General features: G+C 40.4%; 1 protein-coding gene across 3 annotated transcripts in view; it reads right to left on the reverse strand.

Annotated features, from left to right (window-relative positions):
* LOC148873759 (SCY1-like protein 2 A) overlaps positions 1-11139 on the reverse strand; it is a 119791-nt gene extending 108652 nt beyond the window's left edge. For 2 of the 3 annotated variants that reach the window (XM_088944236.1, XM_088944218.1), the window contains exon 1: positions 10433-11139. In XM_088944236.1, the coding sequence (XP_088800362.1) occupies positions 10433-10921 (489 nt within the window). In that variant the 5' untranslated portion in view covers positions 10922-11139. The remainder of the gene's footprint in view (positions 1-10432) is intronic. The other variant, XM_088944225.1, reaches the window with a different exon arrangement.
* Positions 11140-12612: the final 1473 nt, after the last annotated feature.

The following is a 12612-nucleotide window of genomic DNA, read 5'->3' on the forward strand; positions in this document are numbered from 1 at the left end:
CCACGGAGGATAACAAAGATATGAACTGGCGATGGGAGGCGGAGAGGTGGGTAAGTGAAACAAAATTGGAAATAGGGTGAAGGGTGCAAGTACGTTTACCTTTCCGGAAGGCAATAGGAAGATCTAGGTCGGAGGCTGGTGTCGGAGCTGGAGCTGGATCTGTCGACGGTGATGAAGCTGGAGGAGCTGCAGCCGGTACATGCGGGCGATGTGTATACACGTGACGGATGAGTGGACGGTCAACCGACGGTGGCACCAGAGGCAAGGACGTAGGCATGACTGGAGCCAGAGAAGGTGGATCAGCCACAAGAAGAGGAAGAGGAGGTGGTGATGTGGAGGAAGCAGCAGCACCAGACCCCACGAAGAACGGAGTAGACTCGAAGAATGTAACATCAGCACATACCAAGGAACGACGAGAACTGGGATGATAACACTTGTACCCTTTCTGAGTTCGGGAATAGCCAAGGAAGATACACTTCAAGGAACGTGCATCTAACTTGTCAGTCCCGGGACCCAGATTATGAACGAAGCAGACACACCCAAATACCCGAGGAAAAAGCGGAAACGGAGACATGTTGGGGAATAAGACACTAAAAGGAGAACGACCATCAAGGATAGACATGGGCATCCGATTAATTAAGAAACAAGAGGTGAGCATTGCATCGCTCCAAAAGGTTTTGGGAACATTCATGTGTCGCATGAGGGAGCGTGCCGTTTCTACAAGATGGCGGTTCTTTCTCTCAGCAACCCCATTTTGTTGCGGAGTGTAGGTACATGAAGTTTGGTGTATAATGCCAAGTTGGTCCAAGTATTCTTGAAAAGATGAAGACAAGTATTCACGACCATTATCAGAATGGAAAATTTTGATGTGAACACCAAATTGATTGCGGATCTCAGCATAAAATTTCTAGAAGATGGCAAATAATTAACTCATTTCTTTCATTAAATAGAGCCACGTCATTCTTTAACAGTCATCAACAAAAATAACAAAATATCGGTATCCATTATATGACATCACTTTATAAGGACCCCAAACATCTGAATGAATTAAAGAAAAAAGACTCGACACATGGTTATCGACCCTAGAACGAAAGGAAACACGATGGTGTTTCCCAAATTGACCTGACTCACAATCTAAAACGGAAAGTTGACTCAATGAAGGGACTAAGGACTGCAACACTTTCAACGAAGGATGACCAAATCTACAATGCCACTGGAGAGGAGAAATGGATGACTAAAGGGCCGTTGACGTTCGTCCACCACCATCAAGATAATACAGTCCACCGGCTTCATGCCCTCCACCAATCTTCATCCCCGTCTTGAGATCCTGAAAAACACACATAGAAGGGTAAAATGTGATGGAGCACTTAAGGGACTTGGTCAACTTACTAACAAACATAAGATTAAATGGAAGCTTAGGTACATATAAAACAGAGGATAGGGATACAGGGTCTAGGTCAACATTGCCAACACCACAGATAAATGATGTGGAGCCATTAGCAAGGGTAACAGATTGTGATGTTGAGCAATGAGTGAGAGATGAAAACACACCTGGAGTTCCCGTCATGTGATCAGAGGCTCCAGAGTCAATAATCCAGGGGTTGGGTGTGGATGCCAAACAAGCCATACCTGAGTGTGCAAAGGAAGCTGTGTTCTGCTGCAACTTGGATTGAACAAACCTCTCATACTCATCCCGAGGAACACTCACCATCTCCTTGCCTGGACCATCTGAGGGAGTAGAAGGCATCGGGTCAGCTGACCGGTTCTCCTGTCTAGAGCTGAAACTGGTGTCACTAGTCATGGCATGGTTGGACCACGTCGAGGGAGGACCATGTAAGTCATAGCAGTAGTTAATGGTATGTCCATCCAAACCACAATGAGTACACTTCCGTGGACCCGAGCCACATCCTCTACCACGAGCACCCCCTGAATCTCTGCCTCCAGTACAACCACCACCACGGATATGTGTAGATCCACCACTACCACTCCTACCAGGCTGGGCTCCTCGAGCCCCACTTCTGCCATCTCGACCTCTCGATACTGCAAATGCTGATTTATCGGAGAAATTAGAGTCCATAGATCCAATGGAAGCCCTCCGAAGACGAGCAAACACCTCCTCTAAAGATGGAAGGCAGATCCCCCTAGTATCTGGGCTCGTACTGGTTCATACTCAGACTTCAGCCCCACCAGAAACCGTGTCACATCAAGCTGCTCTCGCTGTTGCTGTTGAACTTTAGCATCTGAAGTGAGAGGATGATAGACATTTAACTCATTACGGATATTCCTCACACTGGCATAGTACTCCTCAAGGCTCTGATTTTCCTGTTGCAGATTGAAGTATTCTTGATACAGTTGATATACCCTAGTGGTATTATCCTAACCTGACTACAGTTTCTTAGCATGATCCCACACCTCTTTGGCTGTGTCAAGAAACATGAAGTTCACACTGATTTTGGGTTCCATACTGTTCCACAACCATGTAATGATCTATGCATCTTCCTGTTCCCAGTCTTCATATTCCTGAGAATTAACGGGGGTTTCTCCTCTCTTATATGCTTCACTTTCTTCTTCGCCTTCAGAAAAACCTCTACAGACTTGGCCCAAGGGACATAATTCTCTCCATTCAGTTTAATGAAGGTCATTTGGACATTCAGGTAGTCAGTAGATATCATGACACTAGGTTTACTATCACTGTTATCTGTCATTGCCGAACTCCCTTATCACTGAATTCTAAGCACTGAATTATTAGGACTACACATTGCACACTACACACAGACACTTCACCGAAATCTGCACACTGATTTCAACAGTAATAAATGCTAAGAACTGCAACACCACAAACCCTACTCACCGAAATCTGCACACTGATTTCAGCAGTATTAAATGCTGAAAACTGCAACACCACAACCCTTACTCACCGAAGTCTACACACTAATTTCAACGATATCAAATGCTGAAAACCACACTTGTAACACTACCAACCCTAATCCACAACTACAGGAAGTGTCACCATTAAGTAGACACTATTGCCCTGTACTACACCTCTCATGTATTCCATAACAGAAAAATATGCATAAAAAAAACTTTACCTTATCGACTGAAGGCCAACCACACAAAGGGCTGAGACACCACTGCACCACATGTACCAGCCCTAACTAGGGATTAGAAACCACATCAACCAATCACCACCGACACAATCGGAGGCATAGGAACCTCCTAGGGAAGAGGGCGATCACTCCTTTTCAGCCCTTTTCCCAGTCTCCAACTCACAGCTGAGAAACCCAAGAGAAACCCTAATTCGAATGCGTAGAAGACAGAATTCTAGCAAGTCTGATTTGGTGAACCTCGCTCTGATACCATGTTGAAGTTTGACCTGCCCTAGAATTCTGTCTTGTTCGTTGACTGTAAAGTAAAGTAAACAGCAAGAAGTAGAAGAGGAAAGAAGAAGAGAGAAAAGAAAGGAAAGAGAGAAAGGCTGGTTCGAATTAAAGAAAAAGTTGTCCCTAGATTCGGCCAGACCTATTATTATATTATTAACTTATTGGAAAAGACTTGAGTGCCCTTCTTTAAGTAAGAGGGCACTCGAACTAACATAACTGTACAAATCAACATTCTCAACAAGTACAAAGACAATCCGTGGGGTGTTCTTGGGTTATTCTCATACACAAAAAGGGTATAAATGTCTTGATCCAACTACCAAAAGGAAGTTCATCACTAAGGATGTCACCTTTTGTGAGTCACAATCCTTCTTTGAGCCTTCCTAGAAAACTCTTCAGGGAGAGACTAGTGGAGTGAAAGAGACTTCCTCAGAGGCTAACCCTTTTGTCTCAGCTCCTACTTCCCCTAGTTCTTCCTTAGACACTCCTCATGTTGAACCTTCTTCCTCTTGTCTAGTGGAGACTACAAATGATGAAAACCCTCCTCATGGTACTACTCCTTGTCCTGAGGCAATTGGTCATGCCTGTAATGATGACCTTGATGATCAAAGAAAGCTAAGTGTTTATCGAAGAGAGACCTGCTAGTGAATGACTACGACCAATCAGGAACTTCAGATTCTTACCAAGGTATTGCTCCTCCAATTACTTCCTTTAATCCTTATTTAGATCTTCTTATTGCCTTGTGGAAACCGATTCGTTCATGCACTCTTCAACCTATTAATATATTTCTTTCATATTCTCACTTGTCTCCTGCCTATTACTCTTTTGTATTGACCTTGTCCTTTGTCTCTACCCCTTCTAGGTACTCAGAGGCTATCATTGATCCTAAATGGAAGGAAGCCATGGATGAGGAAATGAAAGCCTTGTTGAAAGCTAACACTTAGAAGCTTGTGGATCTACCGGCCAGGAAAAGCAATGTAGGGTGCAAGTGGGTATATACAGTCAAACACAAGGCTAATGGTTCCACCAAAAGGTATAAAGCCAAATTAGTTGCAAAAGGATTCACCCAAAAGGAAGGGATTGACTATACAAAGACCTTTGCTCCAATTGCCAAATTGAATGCTATACGGGTGTTACTCTCTCTTGCAGCAAATTTTCTTGGGAATAACATCAGTTAAATGTTAATGCTTTCTTAAACGGAGATCTACAAGAAGTCTACATAGACCCTCCTCCAAGGTATGACATGAGAGGAAAGGTATGCAAACTAAGGAGGACATTATATGGCTTCAAACAATCTCCAAGGGCTTGGTTTGAAAGATTATGCAAGGCAGCGAAGGTTGTTGGGTACAAGTAGAGCAGTGCTGATTACACATTGTTCTATAAAATAAATGAAGGGAAACTAACAGAATTGTTTGTTTATGTTGATGATATGGTTGTTACAGGAGATGATTCGAATGAGATTCGAAAGTTGAAAGACTTCTTAGCCTTAGAGTTTAAATCAAAGATCTGGGACCTCTGAAATATTTCTTAAGAATAGAGGGTGGCTAGACCTAGAGAGGGAATATACATCTACCAAAGGAAACAGCAGGCATGGAGAGGAATCCCAACAACATTAATCCATAACAAACTAAAAAGTCTTATCATTTTTATAAAGTAATAGCAATTTATTAATTACACAAAAAAAAGTATGAGTACAAAGTGTTAAACATCTATTTGAGAAACACAATGTTTCTTAAACCCATAAAAATAAAATTAGTGTCGTGTCGAGTGATTAAGTGTTAGTGGGTCTGCTTAACATTCTATGTTTTAGTGTTATATTCTGTTATTGGGCCTAAACTGGTTTTATTCTCTTGTACTGTCTAGGTGTCCCATCACTAATCAGGGGCATTCTAGTCCTTTCATTGTATCTTCCTAATGTTAATATATGTACTAGTTTCTGGGGCCAGCTGAAAATAGATTCCCACCCATACACAGCTCTCTTCTCTTCTCCTCTCATCTCTTCCTGCTCTTCTACTTAACCATTTCAGCAAACAATAGAATTCAGCCCAAAATAATTCATTCCTAACCACTCTGTGTCTTGCCCATGCATCAGCCCAAGAGTTGGTCAATCTCTGTATTGTTTGCACCTGCACATGTATCCCTGCTATTAGCCACATAAGCGTTTTGCTTCATTCCTATAAATCAACAGAACATCATCCTTTCTCTGCAACCAGCCCACCACCACCTTAGAATCACCTTCAATCACAATCTTCTTGATTTTCATCTCATACACTTTTGTATCCCCTATTTTGTAGCCAACTAGCCATAATTCCAGCTCTTAGAGAGTTACGTTCCCCTATTGCCCGGGAGAACAACGCCCTAATATTGCCCTTCTCATCTCTAAATGCACCCTCTATCCCTTAAGGTCCCAGATACCCATGCTGCTCCCATGAATATTTAACTTGATGAAGCCCTCTTCCGCTGGTGTCCAACTTCTATAACTTTTCTTTTCCCTCTGCACCATGCTCACCAATTCCATTCTATCATCTGCAGAGAAGGGATGGAAGAGTTCAAATGACTTAATCCAATGGACCACCTTAAAAAGTCTATCAATTCTAATACAACCCCTCATTGTAGACCAATGATCAACACAAAATTCCAGCAATCTCTGAAACATTTCCAAAGTAAGAACTTAAACAGCATCATTCTTTTGTTTTCAAGAGAAGCAGGAAAATCCCCTTACCAATGGCTATAAATTTAATTGGATTACCAAGACATCATTCTTGCAACAGCCAATGAGCAGAAAACTCATCTCCAAGATTTGCCTTTAAAATCTCTCAACCAAGCATCCATCCAACAGCTCTATTCTGCTTCTTACCCATCCAACGCCAACTACACAAATACAGCCTGCGTTCTGCCATGAGCTCCTTCCTTCCATCTTAGGTGAAGGATGTTCATAGTCTGGATTTCACACCCCACTATAGGTGCCACATAGGTAGAAAGAGGAACTTTTGATGTTCTTGATCAGATTATGATTTTATAGTGATCTTGTCTTGAGATTGAACACCTTAGATATTCGTATTAATATAATGTTGATCATCAATCAATTTTACAGTGAGTTGAGTATTCAAAGACCCACATTGTATTGTAGGAGTTCTCCCTAGCCTTAATATTTTATAAATCCATCTTCTCTTACATCTCACAAAAAAGAAATAAACAAGTTGGTGAATAGATAGGCTTGTAGAAGTTTTAAAGGTCAAAAGAGATCCATCAACATCAAATGGTTGTCAAAGATATACAAACCAAGTAATTTTTCCCATGTAAGAGCAATCAAGGAAGTCCAATTAACATATATGGTAGGATATCAACAAAAAGCTATCCCCAGTGTCACACTGTCACATCAATGCACTACCCATTTTCTGTAGGCATATAACAATCTAAGATTGACTTGCACTTCTAGGAAGCCGTTGGCATGGGAAAAATTACATGTTAATACTTTTTAACAATCCTTAATACAATCCTGTACTCAATCCTTAATACTTTTTAATGAAAACCCACTTGTTATTGATAAAAAGAGGCATTTGGCATAGTCAAACACATGGGATTTAAACATGACCATGGTTCTTGCATAAAGAAAATTTTGAGAGGACTTTACAAATAATTTCCACCAAGCAAGAAGAAAGAACGTTTGCTTCTTTTGCATCTTATTGTTAGATAGTTTTGTATGCCCTTAGCTTCAATCAGAATGATGTACTTTATGAGTTTATTGTAAATGAATAAAAATGCATATTTGATTCATGTTCCCTTTGGTATGTTTCTGTGTAATACCCTTAAATTGGACACTTAATGAGACTCGTGTTAGTTTAGAATGTTCATAGCCAGTGGGTCGGTCTGGGGAGACCTATCCTGACAAGGCTGACACTGTGGTGCCACCAAGTCGGTTGGGGTGGCCTGTCATAGCTGCCAGGGTGAGACCCTAGGCACATACAGTGTAGAATTAATTGAATCTTTGAACTGGACCAGATTTCCGGTATTACCCTAGACCTTGGAGATTGATGGGCAAAACTGGAAAGTTACACCCGACCCCTAGACTCGATTATGATACTGCACTAGGTGTCGGATTGGACTGTGTTTGATGTACCAATTAGTGAGATCCTTAGCGGGGGTCAAAACCTGGGTATGTTGGGACAGTCTGAGAATTCATCTCAGTGGTGATCATAGTGACAGGATCAGCCCATTTGTCGGACAAAGGTAATGATCGAGGATGCACTCTCACTGATGGAAACCTAGACTGCCGGCAGCCGATTTCAATCGTTGATATTTGTTTTGCAAAATATATTTTATATGAGATATAAAAGTATATATATTATGGTTTCGAAATGATTTGCAAGAAGGTTTTAATTCCTGGGATCCATATAAGCAGAGAGTGCAACACTGTTCCTTGCAGTCGAGGGAGAGGTCCCCTCTTGTCGGGTAGTGTATGATCATTATGGGCTGAGAGGTTAAGTGTAAGACCATTGAGGATAATACCTAATGGGCTAATCTTGCATCTGCCCACAGTCTCTGGGTGTTACAAGGTGGCTTGGCCCAGGGACCACTTAGGGTAAGTGTTGGGCCCATAGAGCCCATGAGATGGGTTTCGGGGGGTGCACTGTCCATAACAATGTATTCGGCCAGGCCTTGTAACAAAGGCAAGGCTGAACCCATGTGACTGATGTGTAGATCAATGTTTGGGTCCCACGCCATACAAGGAAGCCCAACTGGGCAGCAGTTTGGAAGGCTAAGTGAATGCATAACCTTAAATGGGCCTTAAGCCCATTTCGAACTGAACTAATTTGATTAGTCACTTAAAGGGGCGAATTCTGAGATGGATCAGCTGATAGGATTGGGCCCAGACCCTATCCACTTAGAGAGTCCAAGATCTAAATGAGATTTAGATCTAGAAGCCTCCTAATTAGATTAGGAGATGGCTGATATGATATGCAGATAAGATAAGGGTTATCCCTTATCACTTAAAGGGACTTCTAATCCAAATATGATTTGGATCACCAACTCCTAATGGGATTAAGAGCTGATCCCTTTAAGATTATAAAAGGAGGAGGGGGCGGCAGCCTTTAGACATGCAATACACAACTCCTGTCTCCAGAGCTGAAATCACAAGAAGAGAGAATTCTGCTCCCTGCGAATACTCTCTTGCCGCCTCCTTCCTGCAACCACCGCCTTCAACAGTTCGATCTCCTCCTCTCTACAGGAGTAATCAAGATTCGATCTTGAAACCAATCTTTTTCACAAGCCATCCAGTTGATTCTTGCGAAGGGTCAAGTTCTTTTGGAAGAACACTGTTGATTCTGCTCTACCCTGCACTGCGCCATCTTTAGTGGGAGCAAATTTTGGATCCTTCCTTGGGTGTGAACACCTCTATTGGGAGATACTGTTTCTCCGTATCAGGTATAATCCCTCCCTACTCCTTTTGGTTCAGATCTGGTTCAGTTTATGGTTCAAGAATGATCCTTGAAAATATGATTTTCTAAATAGGGAATTCAATTCCCAGTTGAAGGGAGAGAAAAATTTTTGAAATTCGCCCCCTTATTCCGCAATCTTTGGGCGTCCATGTGATGGATATCCTATCCCTTCACTTATTTCCAGGGAACAGAAAGAAAAAATTTATCATGGATTATTTCTTGAACAATGCCTTAACATTGTTCACAGAAAGACGCAATGAAAAACGTCCAAGCACAGAGTCTGTCCTGTCTAAGTTCTTCACCATTTAGATTTTTTTTCTTATACTTTTGTCAATCAGAACCATCTTTAGAAGGGGTATACACTTCTTTTAAGATAAACAATATGCAGATAATTCCAGCATACATCTCTACCTTTAGAGATGCAATAATTTACACCTCAGCATCCTCATGCCTTTCTAGAAGGCAGATATCCAATTGTGTTCCACCTTATAGCACTAGGTATAAGTATAACAGGAAAAACACCATCATCAATTGATCATCATCATTCAAGCCTTATCCCAACTAATGTGGGGTCAGCTACATGAATCCTCTTTCACCATTCTGTTCTGTTTAATGCCATTCCATTGTTAAATTATGAGCATTTAAATCATTTCTTACTACTTCAATCCACGTCCTTTTGGTGTAACCCTCCCCTAGCCCTTCTAGCCTCTTAACTTGCAACAGATCACTTCTTCTTACAGGTGCTGTCGATAGTATATGCATGTAGCCTAACCATCTTAGTCTACTTTCTCTTCTATAAGAAAGTTCACTCTACATCTAGCACCAACATAATTCTCCTTAAGCCAGTGTGACATACAGTGTCCTTAACCAGCGAAGAGAACAAGGTATACACCTCAATAACGAGGCAATCTATAGCAGGCATGAACATTCACATCTTTAATTTAGTAAGGTAATACACGTCCTGTACTACATCAGAGAGTGAGTCTTTTCTGACTTAAAATTATCAGAAGAATCTCATTGCAAAGTTTTTCCCGGAAAAAGAACAATATTTCTTTTAACTTCTGGAGTGGGTGCCATTAGTTTACCACATATCTCGAAGTATGAACTGTGAAACAAGATTTCTGTTTCTTATCTAAAAAACAAGAATTACTGGCTAATAAGCATATTATAAAATTCATTTTTCCATATTAAGGAACACTTAAGGGAAAGTATTCATACTGTTCCAGTAACTCTGTGTTATGTTAATAAGGGGACAAAGTGCAATTAGGAGGAGAAAAACATCAATTGCACTGAATTATGCCTACATGATTCTAGTTTGACCTTGCAATCACAGCAGAATATATAGTTCTCCAGACGCATCCAATAAAACATTTAGCAACAACTCATGAATGTAGAATTAAAGTGAAGCTCGCTTGCATTCTAGCTTTCTAGGGAAAAAAGAAAACAGCAATAGATCTCTCAATAAAAGAAACCAATTTGAATTACCAAATGTGAATACTGTAATAGAGAAAGGAAAAGAACAGGAATGTAAAAGAAAAGCCTAAATAAACCAGGAAAGCACAAAATAGAAATAGATCCTCCAATTTGCAATTGATACAAAATTCCACTACCTACCATCTCCTCGAGCTCCTTGGGCGTCTTAGCGATATTATCAACTGCACCGAGCGTATTAGCAACCGAAGCAAAGAGCGGCTCAGTGACCATGGCCATCGCATTTTTATTCTCATCCAATGCCTGAACCACATGAACAATTCCCGGATGCCGAAGCCGGACCAACCGAGCAGCATCAGAACGAATTATATCGAAGAAAGCGTCTTCCGCAGCCTTGGACAGACCAGCACGAGCGCGTGCCTCAGAGAATGCCCGCTTATCGAGGACCCATACGCAGACGATTGGATATTGTGATGGAATCGATCCACGGGCTTTGGCAGAGTAGAGCTTCCATGCAAGGCCAGGGCCGCCAGATCCAATCTGTTCGATCAGATTGTAGTCCTGAAGGGGCCTTGGGCCGGTGACTTCTTGGACTGTGGTCTGAACCTTCCTCTCGATCACAGCTGCGGTCTTTGCCAGAGCTTGAGTTAAGGTTTTCATGTTCAAAGCCATGGCTGAGATATTGAATTTGAATCAAATTTTGATGAATGTACTATGCTAACATCTTGGCTCGGAGAAGGAGAAGAAGAAGAAGAAGAAGAAGAAGAAGAAGAAGAAGAAGCTTGGTGGGAAAAGGGATCAATCCACTCCATTTCGACCAGCTCCCTCCTCCTCTCTCGGTCTCGGTATGTCATCTTCCCTGCAATTCATCACATTTGCTCCAGAGTCCCGACAGTTTACAACCGAAACGTATGTTGTAAAAATACCAGCCACCGCCTTCTCATTATTTTCTATGTTCCTAAATATATTAAAGTTTTGAAATCACACACAACTGCCCATGGGTGATCTTGGGCCGGGCTTGGCGCCTATTCTAAATGCTTTTGTATGGACCCAGGCCTAGTACTCGTGATTTAGATTTTGAATGTGTTTGGATTTTTGCGTTTTAAACATTTTAGATTTTTTTTAGATTTAAATATGTGATTAGGGGTGAGTATGGATCGGTTCGGTTTGGTTTTATGGATTGTAGGTTTTTAGAATTGGAAACTATTTTGTGAAGGTCGGTTTTGGCCTTGGTGTTTTTAGGGTTGGTTCTAAGATCTAATCTCCCCCTTCAAAAAAATGAAACACATTCTTTAAAAACTTGATTTTCAATAAATATAATATATAGTTTATAACTTATATTATCTTTATTGATTAAATTGAGTAATTTAGAATGAAAATTATCATAATATATTAATATATGGTTCAAAACTTATCATTATAAATTAAATTTTATAAATATTACATTTTACATTATTTTTTATACACATTCAAATATTAAAATGAAAACAAATGATCAAACCACTTAAGTAATTCAATGGTCAGACCATGGCCTTTGCAACCATAAGTGCTTTGACTTAAATCTTCACATTCTCAAAAGTATTTTGAGGTTTATTTCAAGACAAGTTCAGTTACACCAAGACCAACCAAGGGTGGTTCATCAGATTGGTTTGGGTAGGATAAACCCCTAGACCCTAAAATTGGTTTGGGTGGGGCTTGGTTTCAAGAATTTGGAACTAGACCCTACCCTTTAAGAGATTGGATAGGGGCAGTTCAAGGCTAGTTTGAGGTTGGTTTCATTCAGTTCCGAGTAGAACTTACCCATTTGCTCGCCCCTACATATGATTTAAATTAAAAATATGGTAAAAGATGTATTTTTATCATTAAAATGAAATAACAAAAATTAATAACTATTATAAGGAAGGAATGCAATGTTGTTTAAAATAATTAATCTTTATTTTAGTAGGGCATGATCCTAAGTCCAGCAATGTTGTTTAAAAATTAATAACTTCTAAGTGCAGCTGTCCGGTAGGGCATGATTCTATCCGGAAAGTATGATACACAATTAGATAATAAAAACTTCAAACACAAATGGTCCAAAGTGATAACAACAATATATCATATAGAGGAAAAACACACCTTAGGTAAACATTCACTATTATAATTTAAGTTAATTACACGAGCAATGACAAATAATTAGCGCTTAATACTTAACTAATACGAAATATTCCATGCTACAACCCGCAAAACTTCCATATAACATGCATCCCACGTCTAGCTGCTTCTTTTTAATATAATTTTATATATATATATAAACTATGAACAGTCCGATCATTCGACCGAATGGTTGGTTCATTCTAATAAAAATTAAAAAACAGTTAAAT

This window comes from Nelumbo lutea, chromosome 1 (assembly GCF_056320005.1).
Source record: "Nelumbo lutea isolate HS-2025 chromosome 1, American lotus-T2T, whole genome shotgun sequence".
Lineage (NCBI taxonomy): Eukaryota > Viridiplantae > Streptophyta > Magnoliopsida > Proteales > Nelumbonaceae > Nelumbo > Nelumbo lutea.